General features: G+C 37.2%; 1 protein-coding gene across 1 annotated transcript in view; it reads right to left on the bottom strand.

Moving 5' to 3' along the window:
* Nucleotides 1–1,949: 1,949 nt before the first annotated feature.
* The window catches only part of MKX (mohawk homeobox), a 54,356-nt gene continuing 40,493 nt past the window's right edge, over nt 1,950–15,812 (bottom strand). Inside the window, exons 5-6 of the mRNA XM_032234506.1 lie at nt 3,973–4,006; nt 1,950–2,139 (exon numbers count right to left, since the gene is read on the bottom strand). Coding sequence (XP_032090397.1) covers nt 1,950–2,139; nt 3,973–4,006 — 224 coding nt within the window. The remainder of the gene's footprint in view (nt 2,140–3,972; nt 4,007–15,812) is intronic.

Here is a 15,812-nt window from a genome sequence, read left to right as displayed (position 1 = left end):
GGTGAGACATGAGGAATTAAACAGTGAATCTGCCTTGTCCATCTCAACTAACATATACTGATTTTTCCTTTCCCCTCTCCCCTTTTATAAACAATAAAAACAATATTGGAGTTTAAATGATTTTTTCTCAAAACTAGGTTTACAATTTAGTCTGGATATTGTTATTCAAATGTAACATTCAAACAATTAAAGGAAAATAAGCTTGGTTTCAACTTTGCTAAACTAAACTCTAGCAATCAACTTTTTTCTCTAATTTTCTTTTACCACTCAATATAAACTATTTGGGCCTTTACTGTTGTTTAAATAAGGGAGGGAGCCTGATTAGAACATTTTTGGATGATTGAAGAAAAATTTGATATACCTCTATAAAAACTATTTTATACAATTCACTTGACTCAATGGCAGTCAAATCTAGAGGTTTAAAATGTTGTTTTTAATGCCTAATTTAGCATCTATTTTAACTTTAAATTGAGTCAGTGCCACAATTGTTTGTCTGTTGTGTACCCCACATGTTTTTAATTCAGGCTTTTCACTTTATATAATATATAGATTTCATTATGCCCCCTTTTCCTTCATTGAAATGGGGATTGCCTTCATTTGATACATTCCATACCAAAATAAAAAACATTTTGGATGCATTAAGGCAATAACGGTTTCCGTCGTGGAAAGTTACAGAGCTCCAATGTAAATAATAAACTGAAGCATAGATTGACTTGGTACCAAAAAAAGTGAGCTGCTTTGTTTACTTACATAACAGTTTCAATAAATCTAAAGGGGACTTTAAAAGGAAGGAATCTACACTGGATTTATTGATAGCTTTACTGCAACAAGAACAACTTAAGCTGTCACAGGATACGTTTTCATGTAAAAAAAAATTAAGCACTATATAAAGCTAAGAGGAACATTTTCATAGGTGAGATTTAATTTCTCTGTGAGCTGCTATCTTGCTCTCATGCTCAACAATAATAAGAGCCAAAACAGCAGTCAGGCGGAGGAGAGGCACTGTATTTTTAAATCATATTGAGAAACAACCACATCCAGACTGCAAAGCACCTGAAAGGAAGGATGCTTCACATCTCATATAAATGTCCTTGCTGTTCGAATTCTTCTTAAAATGAATGAGGCTTATTTCTTTTTAAAACCTGGATCTCAAGCTCTTGGAGCCATAATACTGCACTTATCAAAATAATTCTATGGGTAACAAAACATAGCAATTTGATTTCACTTGAGCAAAGCAGAGTATTGCTTGGTAACAATCAATTTTTCTTTCATGGTAAAATACAGCAATTTCATTTTAGATATTACTGGGTCTCCAATTCAGATAAATCAAAAGGGCTTTAGGGCTTTTAAAACAGTAATAATATCCTTTCTGACGTCAGCTTCGAACGGTCAAGATGAACTTAGAACTACGTGCAAGGTTAAGAGTTGGGTGATTGACAAATTGAGGCACAGATGTCTACTAAAGCTATGCCCACGTTGTAGCTTACTGTAAGAAAGCAAGGCACTTATTGTTATAGCAATGCAGATGGTTAATGTGCAGCTTGATTAATACAATAAAATAAGTTAATAATTTTGACTTAAAAAGAAAAAAGCAGGGAACGTCCCCCCCCCCTCCATAATGGACATGTTATTTAAGAAACAAACTATTTAGCCTGAGAGAATATTTCTTGATTACTGTACCATAACAGAACACAATTCATTGGAAATAGCTTTTACATCACAAACAAGAAAATGAACGACAACCACACACAAACCTCCTCAGGATCATTTTGCTGGTGCTTGCTGGTGAGATCTTTCCGATGAGCTACACTTATTCTTATCCATCCTGACTGTCACTGACTACAATAGGAGCTTCAATCCCTATTTTAGATCTTTTGTGATCTTACAAGAAAACGAACAGCATGAAAAAAAAATCCACAGAGAGAAAGATAAGTAAATCACTTTTTCTCTTAAAATGGCATTGGCACCAGTGGAACTTTCACTGTCTTCACTTCTGATATGTGTGAAGATTTCTGAATGATGCAGCTGGTGGTACCCTGCAGTTTGTCCTTTCCCTGGGCAAGATTGGTTAAGGCCATCGCTGCATTGATCTCCTTCCAATATGTCTCGTCTTTGCTTGATCTTTTCCTGTTCACTGCACTGGAAACAAACATCAAGAAATGTTTCCATGTTTGTTAATTATTATGATACTCATGCACTCAAACAGTGAAATAATACTTTTCTCCATTAGGCATATAAAAATCTGTTTGTTTAAAAAAGAATCTCCTGCAGAATGTACAGTACAAGGGGGGAAATCTTGCCTGTGTCTCCCGGTACAGAGACGGTATCTGTCCTCTTGATAGGACTGAACCTGAGTGGGGCAATAGGATTAGAAGGGAACATTCTTCCAATTAAGACTTTCTCCTAATCTATTGAAATTTCCCCTCTGACAGTATGACATCCTCACTCATCCTTAACCTTTCCATTGACTTGTTCCTGTCAAGTCAATACAGGCATCCAGACATAATTCCCTCTCCCATTTCTGCACATTAACCTGGTTCTCACAAGGCACAATTTTACTCGGTTTATTGGATTAGCTACAATTGTTTGGGCTAATACAACACACCAAACAAAAAAAAGAGGACCCACAATTTGGGGAATGCGGCGCTCCATCTGAGGCTTCTCAGCACCTCAAAAATTGACTGAACCAAAGAACCTTTGATTTTCCAACATATAGCCTGAAAACCGCTGTTTCTCAGGGATGATGGGATTTAAAAATAAGAATGGTTATGATGTGCCTCTCAAAGGCGCTCTCTCCCATTTTTATTATTTTTATAAATAACTCAAGACAGAAATGTGTTTCCTTTCTTTTCCTATTTTTCCCCAAGGACTGTATGAGATGGATTGGGCTGAGAGAGAGGGACTGGCCCAAAATCACCCAGTTGGCTTTCCTGTGTAAGGCAGGACCAAAATTTGCAATGTCCTTGTTTCTAGCTTAGTGCCTTCACCACCAGAACAACTAGGTCTCTTAGCCTGACTTCCCCATCACAAAACTGGCACCATCCTCTGTCATCCCATGAGATCCAATGGCCTTTCAATATCTGCATCTGGGTCAACAGCCTTCTCCCATTGTCCTTTCTGTACGAGTGGCTCTCTAAAGCAGCCTCTTCATTCAAACTGACGGAGACATTTTTACTGAATTGAATAAATAAGGGTAGGACTGGAGAGTAGAATTCTTGAATAGCTCTGTTAAGTTTCACGTAACTTTAAAAATATTTTGCTTGTTTATTTGAAATACTGCCAAGCGCCACCTTCCGTCTTGATTCCTCAACACAGCTCTTCAACACTTTGTTAGAAAATAATAGTGATCAGTAGAACAATTAATCAGTGGAACAGCTTGCCTCCAGAAGTTGTGAATGCTCCAACACTGGAAGTCTTTAAGAAGATGTTGGATAGCCATTTGTCTGAAATGGTATAGGGTTTCTTGCCTAGAAGAACTCCAAGGTCCCTTCCAACTCGGCTGTTGTATTGTATTGTAATGAGTCAATTGCTAAACAGAGGAGAACACCATGTGGACAGCAGAGGCATGCAATGTTTCTCAACCTTGGCATCTTTAAGATGTCTGGACCTCATGCTGGCTGGGGAATTCTAGGAATTAAAATCCAGACATCTTAAAGTTCCCAAGATTGAGAATCACTGCCCTAAAGGCTCTTCACAGGGTAGGGATGCCAATATTTTTTTTTCTGCTGGAGTCCATGTATGGTCAATCACTTTCTCTCTTGCTTATCCACCACTTTGACAAGTTTGCCTTTTTTCCTCTTCCTAATTTTAGCTTACGAAGTGAGGGAATTGCTGCCATCAAAGTTTTCCATGTCTTCTGAGCTTGTTATCCTTCTGATGGAAACAGGATGATGTCCATGACTTCTGCTTCCAACAATCTCTACTTATATTTGCTTTTGAACTATTCAATAAGCAAAGGAAAATTTTACTCACCTTTCACGCTTGTTAGGTCCATTCTCCAGAGTTTCTGAAAAAAAATAGAGAATATTTTTTTTAATTTCTATTTTTATAACATTTTAGCATTAGTATTTTTTTTTAAGCAACAGATGTTTAAAGTGATTTTAGTAGGCTTATTAGAGTTCCTGGTTTAATGTTATGGACTGATTCCAAATTTACAGTAATTCACGTGGGTCTGAATCCAATCCAATGATTTCATTTGCAGCAGTGTCTCAGATAGAAAGTCCATACAGAGAGTGGTGAGGACAGCTGAGAAGATTGCAGAAATATTGCTTCTGTTATTCAGGATACTGCTTATAAGCACTATGTGCTTAGAGCTCAAAGCATTGTTAAAAACCCCAAACATCCGCTTTATAGTCTGTTTCTGTTGCTCCCCTCTGGGAAGAGGTTTTTAAGTATTTCTAGCAGGACTACCAGATTCTGTAACAGTTTTGCTCCCTATGCCATCTGCCTGGTAAACTCACAAGAATAGGTTTTCTCATCATGTACATGTATATATTTGAACTAGACCAGGTTGCTTTTCTGTGTCATATAATATATATGGGTATATACATAATTTTGCATTTATTTATTTATTTATCTACTTATTGTGTCATTTTTATGCAGTGTATATTGGAGGTAGTGACCCTTTGAGAATTTTAATGTATGCAAATTAGTGTATTCAAAGTGACAATAAAGTTAAATTCTGTTCTATTCCATTCCATTCTAATATATTTGATAAATGTGTACAATCATAATATTGTCAGACTAATGCACACGATGCAACTTTACACACGATAAACCTCATATCAAAATTGAAGAAAATAACACAGATGTCCCTGAGGTTTTTTTTTTTTTTTTGCTATCCTTGTCATCTTTTGAGCTACAGAAACATGGTTCTGCTAATACGAAAACATATTCTCAAAATTATTTTGCTACTAGTTCACTTCCCTATTCCAAATCTTGGGTGGAAATATTGGTTTATATTGGATTGGATTGCATACTTTATTTGTCCTAGTATGATTAAACGCCCAAGGAATTTGTCTCTGGTATAGAAGCTCTCAGTGTGCATGCAAAGCGACAGAATTGGATTTGGACAGGTCATGGGGGTGGAGTGTAGATGTTTAGAAGTTGTGCCACAGAACCCTTTGGTACCACTTCAGAAAGTTCATTTAAAGAATGTCTTGTAAAAAGCCCCACACAGCTGGGTAGGATGAAGAAACCAGGAACCACTCAGATTTCATTACTGTATCATTCTCGCTACTTTGGCCAAATAAAGATTTGTGGAACTGTAATAGAAATGGGCTGGGGTGAAAAGAAGCAGTAGAGAAGCATGGAAAGGTACAATATTATTATTGGTATTATGATTATGATTATGATTATGATTATGATTATGATTATTATTATTATTATTATTATTCGCAACAACAGAATTGTATCACAGCGGCCAGTTGTTTCGCCGGATTTGGCATTGATTACTAGTTGGGCCCCACCCAGGGGCCTAGGACGTCATAACGTATTATTATTATTATTATTATTATTATTAATTATTATTATTATTATACAATTGTATCACAGCGGCCAGTTGTTTCGCCGGATTTGGCATTGGTTACTAGTCGGGCCCCACCCAGGGGCCTAGGACGTCGTAACGTATTTTCGTATTATTATTATTATTATTATTATTATTATTATTATTATACAATTGTATCACAGCGGCCAGTTGTTTCGCTGGATTTGGCATTGGTTACTAGTCGGGCCCCACCCAGGGGCCTAGGACGTCGTAACGTATTTTTGCTTATTATTATTATTATTATTATTATTATTATTATTATTATTATTATACAATTGTATCACAGCGGCCAGTTGTTTCGCCGGATTTGGCATTGGTTACTAGTTGGGCCCCACCCAGGGGCCTAGGACATCGTAACGTATTTTCGTATTATTATTATTATTATTATTATTATTATTATTATTATTATTATTATTATTATTATTATACAATTGTATCACAGCGGCCAGTTGTTTCGCCGGATTTGGCATTGGCATATGATTGTGACCTTATTTTTCTCAACCAGTGTGATGTCTGGTGAATTATGCGCCAGTATTTTGTCCGTTTGTATATGGAAATCCCACAAGATCTTGACCATCTGATTTTCGGTGACTTTTTCAGGCTGATGTTCCCACCAGTTTGTTGCTGTTTTAATATTATAATTTTTGCACAAATTCCAATGGATCATTTGTGCTACTGAATTGTGCCGCAATTTATAATCAATCTGCGCGATTTTTTTACAGCAGCTGAGTATGTGATCAACAGTTTCATCAGCTTCTTTGCAAAGTCTGCATTTGGCATCATCAGAGGATTTTTCGATTTTGGCCTTAATGGCATTTGTGCGGATAGCTTGTTCTTGCGCAGCCAGGATTAGTGACTCTGTTTCTTTCTTTAATGTACCTGTTGTTAACCATAACCAAGTTTGTTCACTGTCCACTTTATCTTTTATTTTTTCCAGAAATTGGCCATGCAGTGCTTTGTTCTGCCAACTCTCCATTCTTGATTTTATCACATCTTTTCTGTATTCTTGTTTCGTCTGTTGGGCCTTCAGTAGATTTTTGTTCTTTACTTCGATTAATAGATGTTCTTGACTTTCTTTTAAATAATCAGCCAGTGCATGTTTTTCTTCTTCAACTGTTTGCTTCACTTGTAATAATCCTCTGCCACCTGATTTTCGGGGCAGGTAAAGTCTATCAGTATCACCACGTGGATGTAAACTGTAGTGCATTGTCATTAGTTTCCTGGTTTTTCGGTCCAAAAGGTCCAAATCAGCTTGTGTCCAGTTAACTATACCAGCTGTGTATCTTATAACTGGTATTGCCCAGGTATTTATGGCCTTGATTGTATTTCCACCATTCAATTTAGATTTTAAAATTTTCCTAACTCTGTTGGTGTACTCTCGCCTGACAATAGTTTTTACTTCTCCATGCTTGATGTTATCCAACTGCAGAATGCCTAAGTATTTGTAGGCTTCATTTTCTTTGCATTTAATTAATTGGCCATTGGGCAGTTCAATTCCCTCACATGCAGTGATTTTGCCCCTTTTTATGGATACAGTGGCGCATTTTTCCATGCCAAACTGCATTGAAATATCGGTGCTGAATACTCGGACTGTGTTTGTCAATGATTGGATTTCTATTTCTGACTTTCCATAGAGTTTCCTGGCCAATATTGCATGTAATTGGTCCTTTCCAGGTGATGTCCAATTCTTTACCTTTTTAACTCGATTTTTGACCATCTCAGTTGTTATTTCTAATACTTGCATTTGTTTGTTGCCAATGCTTTTCTCAAAGTCATGTATCCACTTTGCTTCCTTGTTGTAGTCCTTTGCATTTTCCCACAATTCTTTCCAGAATTCAACTGTGGCCTGTTTTTCTGGTTTTTCACTTTTGGTGTCACCATTTACATTAAGACTTTGATAAAAACGCCGTTGGTCTGATCGAAATTGCTGATTTTGTTTATATTGGATGATTCGTGCCTCATATCTTTCAATTTTTCTAGCTGTTGCTGTTATCTGCTGTTTTACAATCTCTACAGCTTCATTGATGTTTCTTGTATCCAATCTATATCTCCTGATTAGCCGATCTATGATTTTGTTGTTTTTAAGCCGTTGCTCATGCATGTTCTTTAAGTTACTAGCATCTGCCCTTAATTTTTTGATTTTTTGTTCTAAACGGATTTTCCACTTTGGCTTTGATGCTTTTTCTGTTGTGTGACTAGGTACTTTAGTTCATTAGTTACTATTACAGCTGCGCTGTACATTAACTGGTTTGTTTCCAAGATGGATCCCAGTTCAATTGTTGAAAACACTGCATTAACCATTTTCATGATAGGGGCCAAAATTTTCTTAGGCACAGTTTTTAGTGATGGTAAACGTTGCCTTTCCTCATTAAGCAGAAAATGCTCCATGATCTTATCCTTCAATTCTTTTTGTTTTTGAGTTAGTTCATCAGTTGGTTCAGTGATAACTGGTTCTAGTGGTGGTGATGTTATTTCCTCCCCGAGAGCTTCTTCTGGGAGTTCTGCTATAATGTCTTTAGTTGTGTCTTGAATATCAGTTATTTCCGCTTGTGATATTGTTTTTTGGGTTTTGCAATTTGCCTGAATTTCCTCATGTTCAACTTCACTAAACACTTTATTCCGTATAATAAATCGCCTTTGATCTGCTAGTCGTTGTTCACTAACATTTGAATCTGGATATTGTTGTTTCCATAATTCATACATTCGCTTTAAATAGCCTCTTTTTTCTGGCTCTGAGTTGTAGTAACAGGCCATTATGGCACGGTTTTCATCTGCACTATATTTTTGTCGTTTTGTTGGCTGGTCCACTTGTAGCCCACTTGTCGGCGGATGTCCAGAGACCCCAACATCCGCCGCGGCCCTTGTTAACCCGCGCGACGACCGATGCGGTATGGAATTCTTATTTGTTTTTTTCACCATATTGTATGGGTTGGCGGTTTTTTTTTACGGGACCAGATGCCAACCTGACCCCAACATTATTATTATTATTATTATTATTATTATTATTATTATTATTATTATTATTATTATTATACAATTGTATCACAGCGGCCAATTGTTTCGCCGGATCTGATTTTTATTATTATTATTATTATTATTATTATTATTATTATTATTATTATTATTATTATTATCTTTCGCTACTTTGCTCATTTGCTATATTATTACCTTGTATTTTCTCCAGAAGCTCAGTGTAGTAAGCTAGGCACTACTCTATGAGGAATAACAGGTATACCTTATTTGCCTCTAAGTGATACTGTGGATACTGCAAAATCATGTCCATGAAAAGAGCAAGTGGTCATATTGAGAATTGTGGAGTAGAATAACAGAGTTGGGAGGGACTTTGGAGGTCTTCTAGTCCAACCCCTTGCTTAGGCAAGAAACCCTACACCACTTCAGATAAATGGTTATGCAATATCTTCTTAAAGACTTCCAGTGTTGTGGCATTCACAACTTCTGGAGGCAAGCTGTTCCACTGATTAATTGTTCTGTCAGGAAATGTGTCCTTAGTGCTAAGTTGCTTCTATCCTTGATTAGTTTCCACCCATTGCTTCTTTTTACTTATTTTTACATGGCTGTTTGCTAGGTACAAGTAAAAGATTATTAATATCACCCATTATTTATTTTCATAAGAGCTTTACCACATACGTCATAATTTGAAAAGTGTTCAGGGCCGATGTATTCCTTTATCCTGGGTGGCACCAGTATTTATTTTTTCCATCAGCATCAGTGTGTATGTCATCTGATGGATGCTTGTGATAGGTGAGCCATTGCCTAATTTGTTTGTGGGCAAACTCCGTCATTTTGCTCAGTTCCAACTAATCTATACAGTATTAAGAAACTTTCTTATTCTACTTAGGACAAATATTTCAAAACTGGAAGGTCTGCTGAACTTAAAAGGAGATCCATGAAAAACAAAAACAAACACAGCATGGGTATTGAATCGCATGTCACATATCACGGACCACCAGAGGCACATTTCTCTTAACAGTTGAGAATTCCTTGTTTCAATTCCACTTCTTCTGCTCATTTTCTAGTTAAAATTATTTATTTATTTAAATGTATTATAACCTCCCAGCAGCTGCAATGGACTCTGGACAGTGTACAAAACCAAACCCCCCCCCTCTCCCATAAAACCAGATAAAACATGCCAACACATAGACAACCCAGATTAAAGGCATCTAAAAGTGACACAAATCAAACAAAATAAAGCTACCAACAGGCTTGCAACAGTACAGTATGGCCTGAGAAATTAATGCAAAACAACCTAAATGATTTTCTAGTTTCATTCAGTGCAGTTTGGATGCCTGGGACAATTTTTTTCCCCTTTCAATTTCACTCCAAACAGCACACGAGACTCATCATTTCTGCAGCAGTCCAGAAAATTGTTATACTCTGTGTCATTTGCATAATTATGTAATTGACATTTTTACGGTTTCCATCAAGTTATACTACTTGCATAATTATGTAAAGTGATGACCTAAAAATAACATCTTAATGACATAAATATCAATTACATTTATTGATACGTATAATTTAGTGGACAATTTTAATCCAAGTTGGTCTGTTAAATCAAAGATTTACAGCAGACCCATTATCAGATATGAATGTTCCAGGAAGCAAGACCTTTGTAATATCCTATATTAGCTGAGCAGGAGAGACATTAAAGAAATGATATTAATTGTTAAATGTACTCCATTTATAGCAGCAGTTCTCAACCTGTGGGTCGGGACCCCTTTGGGGGTCGAACGACCCTTTCACAGGGGTCACCTAAGACCATCGGAAAACACATATTTTCGATGATCTTAGGAACCGAGACACCAATTTGATGGTTGGGGGTCACTACAACATGAGGAACTGTATTAAAGGGTCGCGGCATTGGGAAGGTTGAGAACCACTTACTTATAGGTAAGTAAGTTCAGTATGCGATAGCTATTGAAACTGTGGGGAATTTCAAAAGAATATTTTGCTTCATCAAAGCTAAATCTGAACACCTTTTTCAAGCAGGGGTGGGCTGCAAATGGTTTGACAACCGGTCACACGCAGCATTCAAAAAACATCCATTTTAAGCTCTAAAACTTACCTTCTACTGCAGCGCCTGTGCTGCGCGAATCAGCTGAACTGAAAAACATGGAAATATAGGACAGGATAGGGCAGGGGTGGGTGGGTGGGGCCAACTGCTCACCAGAACTACCAGTTCACCTGAATGGGTCGGAACTGGTGGCAGCCCATCACAGTTTTCAAATGATGGTTTCATATAGAACCGGTTGTCCCACTTCGGTTCAAATAATTATATATGAAACCATCATTTGAAAACTGTGATTCTAGCTGGGGCTATATTAATTTTGCCAGGTGAAGCATGATGCTTGGTACAAACCACAGGAACTTTGCTGTTGATCTGCCTAGCCATAGTGATCAACTTGTGGACCTCTGAATGTTATTGAACTGTAATTTCTAGCGTCTCTCATCATTAGAGAGACTGGCTGGGGTTGCTGGATGGTGTTATATATTGCCTCCTTTTTGCATAGTTGAATTGTTGTTCAATATAAAGAATGCAGAAGTGGTTATTTAGCAAGCTACATGGGGAGATTATTCTCTTGCTTCTCTGCTTGCTAAATATATTGTTCCATTTAGTAGAATCTGTCAGAAAAGTTTGAAAAGTACCATTCAAAATGAGATCTTTGCTATACACCTGAGAATATCTTGTTTTTGAATTTTTTGAATAACATACTTTTCCATCTCATTGTTTTCCAATACAGTGGAAGGGATTTTTTTTAGATGCATACTCATAAGATATGCATCGTTTATCAATTAACCACTTAATCTATTAAATAATGTTTATTGCCTACAAGAGTGCTATGGATTATATATACTGGCAATTCTTGAGTTATGTTCATAACTGATCCCTGCAATTATAAAACACCCACTTGCTGGATGAACAACTGGTGAAATTTCCCCTTGTTCTGGTTATCTTTATACTTTTATTGAGATAGTTCAGGGCAACCTTAAACACTCAAAGAGCCACAAAGGTTTTAACCGGAAGCCCCCCATTAAATTCTGGAGGCAACTGGAAATCCAGTTCCCACACCATAATGTCTCCTTCCAGCGCAGCATCCTTTTTCCCTTTAGCTGTCCTAACTGAAAGTCCTGTTAATTGCGGAGCCAACCAGCAACAGGGAGCCACAGCAGAGGGATGAAAGAGCCACATGCAGCTCCATAAGTTGCTGACCCTTGAGTTAGTTGCTTATTTCCAGCCACTCTCCATTTTTTTTTCTAAAAATGCCTAGGAACCTATTTAGAACCCCCAACAACAATGTAGCAACTATGATTAGCATCTTCTGTGTGACAAACATACCAGAAAGCTTTTAGTCTGCCTGTAACTGAAAATTGCATTCTTTTATTTCAAGACCAAAGAACAGTTTTATCTGTATCAAGTGAATGCCAATAAGTGACAGAGTTGTAAAAAAATGGAAAGTGGAAAAATGTGAAATCAAATTAAAGGTTATAATGCCAAAAATATTTTCTAGAGCCAGTAAAGGATGTAGAAATGATTGCGTAGTCTCCTCAGAATGTACTACTCATTACTAATACCATGAAACCTATCATGAAGACAGTTTGATGCATTCAATTTCTTAAAAGTTAGAGGACTTTTTATTAGATTGATTTCAGCATATTCCGGAAGACAGCCTCTTTGAAAGTTATTTTTGAAACTAGATGCCACTCATGTTTGATGAAGAAAACGATTCTTTCCTAGAGATCTTGAGGATGAAAGATACTCTAATGTTTCATGTTAAAATCTCTCTGGATGTAGCATCTTCTTAACATTTCTGAGATCTTTACTTTATTGGTGACAGAAGATTGTGATATCTGGCCATCACACCTCGAAAAAGATAACTACTGAACTATGCTCTCAGTTGCATCTAACCATGTTACAAAGATCTTCCATAATATTTTTTTAATTGTATCCTTATAGTGTTGTGTTCATGTTATCCTCAACTCATGAATGCAAAAGGTTGAAGTCATTTTTAGCTGTAACCAGTGTTACAGCAGTATTTTCCTTATTATTCTAGTTCCAGTCAAGGACAATCTCAAATTAAAATAAAATAAAATAAATATTTGATTTATAACCTACCTTTTATTCAGGAACTCAAGCTAGCATACCTAATAGTCTGGAATAATGTCACAATGTCTCCATATAATTCTTTTAGTCACCACATCATGCTCAATAGAACTACAGTGCATGACAAACAGTCAGATTGCAGCCAGATACTACTGTGTATAGAATTTTGCCCCTTTCACAAAATCTTCAGGAATTTAAAGAAAAACTAACAAAACCCCTGCTGTAGAATTATTTTAGAACTGTTTTGAGAAGAAGTTTTAAAAAGTGGGGAAAACAATTCAAAGCACTATAGGGGAAATTTACTTGGATTTTGTTTGTATATTTGAGTGCTTCAAGTCAGCAGTGACTGGTGGCTGCCTGGACTAGTCTGAAATTTTCTTGGTGAGATTTCAGAAGTGTCTTTATAATTCTTAGGGCTGAGAGAACATGAGTAGTCCAAGATTGCCCATCTGGTTTTGTGCCTAAAGTGGAACTCTGCTGGTTTATAGCCTGGTGTCTTAACCAAGATACCAAATTGTCTCTCTACCTGATTAATTGATTAGGCATTATGTTATATCCAATTTATGGGATACAGTGGCTCAGTGGCTAAGATGCTGAGCTTGTTGATCGGAAAGGTCAGCAGTTTGGTGGTTCAAATCCTTAGTGCCGCATAACGGAGAGAGCTCCTGTTAATTGTCAAAAGCACGTAAAAATGCAAGTAGAAAAATAGGAACCACCTTTGGTGGGAAGGTAACAGCGTTCTGTGCGCCTTCAGTGTTTAATCATGCTGGCCACATGACCATGGAGGCGTCTCTTCAGCTTTGAAACAAAGATGAGCACAGCCCCCTAGAGTTGGGAACAACTAGCACAGAGGTGTGAGGGGAACCTTTACCTAGATCCAATTTAGAAATTCCCATGCTGTTTCTAGATTTCTGTTAGTAAATCCAGATTAATTTTGAAGAAAGAGAAGTCTCATTATTTTACAAGGCTCTTAGAGAAAAAAGCTTTAATTAGAATTCCATAGTGATGTAGCTTGCTGGGACTGTATTTTTAAGTTTTAAAAACACAGTCCCAGGTTTTTAAAACTTTAAAACCCCGAGGCAGCCTCCAAATGAATGTAAATAAATCCACTAACACGAAGAACTAAAATAGAGGTGAACATCATATTCAGGAACCACTTTGCTATTTATGGTTAGGACTTCAACATTCCTCTTAAAATGCTTCTTATTTGAGTCTTTTAGCTCCCGTAAATCCTTTGATAAGTCAGTCAGTCACTACTTCTAGAAAAGAGAAACTCAGAAATTGCCAATGAAATCTGGAGTATTCTGGATTTGGACAGCATTTTGCTTAATTAGTAGCCTTGTATCTTACTCCCAGATGAACATCTTTTTGGACAATTTTCATGAATTACAGTGCTATGCTTCATTTCCTTACTTCCTACTCATTGTGTGAAAGATGCTTCAAAAGGGAGGGAAACGAACAGCTCAGCTGCACAGAAGGATGAGGAAGCGACTCTACATACAAAGAGTCTGTTATGTGTAAAAGGGAAAGCTAAGAAAAGAGAGGGGGGGAGAGAGCAAAAGGGAACTCATTTTCTGATGACTTTCCACTATATTTCCTTTAGTAAACAGGAAAGCCAAGACTTATCACTCACAAAGCCTCCTGGGAATCAAGTGCAAAGCTTATTTCGAGAGTTTAGGCATTGCATACCACTCCAAAAACATTAATTGGGTACAAAGAATCAGGAATTTTGCAAAAAAATTAAACAATGGAATAATGCTGCACTGAATTATGCCACAGCTGGGTCAAATCATGCAAGTGTTAAATAAGTCACTCATCCAAAAAATTATACATCTTTGGGTGTACATTAGATGCCAGATGTGCCTGCTTTTCCTGTCAAGGACAATCTACTTTCACAGAACAGAATATCATTTCCTGAGTTGTCTCAATTTCAGATCAGCAGAATATCCCTCTCCTGTACTTTTTAAAAACAATCTTCTCAGTTTTCCAGGCATGACCAAGGTGATAGATAAGACACTCTTCAGCTCAGTGGTGGGTTTCAATTTAGTTTACTACCGGTTTGCTCGTGCTTACTTGCATGGCACTTCTGCACATGCACCAAAGCATCCGGGCAGGTGGGCGGAACCTCCCACTGCTGCCACTACCAGCTTGCCTGATCTGGGGCAAACCGGCAGAAGCCCACCTCTGTTTCAGCTAGATGCCATGTTATTTAAAACAAACAAACATGAAAACGTCCATTTATACCTGTTTTCTCTTTAGAGAGACACTATGCCTTTTTCCTCTGTAGGGGCCTTTTCTATGGTGGTCTTTTAGATGCCATTCAGAAAAACCAGTATGATGCTAATCTTGCAGATCAGATGGAGGCAATTTCTTTTTCTTGGTTTGTTTTATTATACGCTCTCTATCTACTGTCACTGCAGTTTACTTACATGTCTGTTATGCTTAAGAACTGTTTCAACATTCACTGAGTGTTTTTGTAGTTTTTGAAAATGCTGAAAGTCAAATTGTAACATTTTCACTACACAGAGAATTCAGGATCCACAAAAGGCTTGAATGCTAGCCATAAGCGAAGTCTGGCTAGTATTCAATCCCACCGCATATTAAAAAAAACTTGTAAGAATGCAGGAAGGGTTGGACTTACTGTATTCACTGCACAGCATTCCTGAGGGAGTTGGTGGGCTTCCATTTTTGTTTAACCTTTAAATTTCCTGAGACCTCACAGCAATATTAGTTTCTTTATAGGGCCATTTTTTTTTACAATGCGTTCTGAAACGCACAGGTTGCCACATATTCAAGTAATCACCTGTAACTCTGGCTCTGTTTCCTATATAATGTCTTCATACAATGACCTCTGGGTGATGTGAGATCAACATCATTAAGATGGCAAACATAGTGTAGTGATGCATGGCCTTAAAAATGTGGGGTTTGCAACTGTGATATTCCACCTGTCATCTTGTTGTCTTTGCTGTCCTCTCACCCCAGCAGAGGCACTGTCTTCATATCTAGCATATGTTTCAAAAGTCCTTTTTTCAAAAGGCAACTGGACTTTGTTTTTTGCTTGAAGACGTTTCACTTCTCATAAAAGAAGCTTCTTCAGTTCTGAAGAACTGAAGAAGCTTCTTGGATGAGAAGCAAAACGTTTTTAAG

Source organism: Thamnophis elegans, chromosome Z (assembly GCF_009769535.1).
Source record: "Thamnophis elegans isolate rThaEle1 chromosome Z, rThaEle1.pri, whole genome shotgun sequence".
NCBI lineage: Eukaryota > Metazoa > Chordata > Lepidosauria > Squamata > Colubridae > Thamnophis > Thamnophis elegans.
This window is presented reverse-complemented; position numbering and strand designations above follow the sequence as displayed.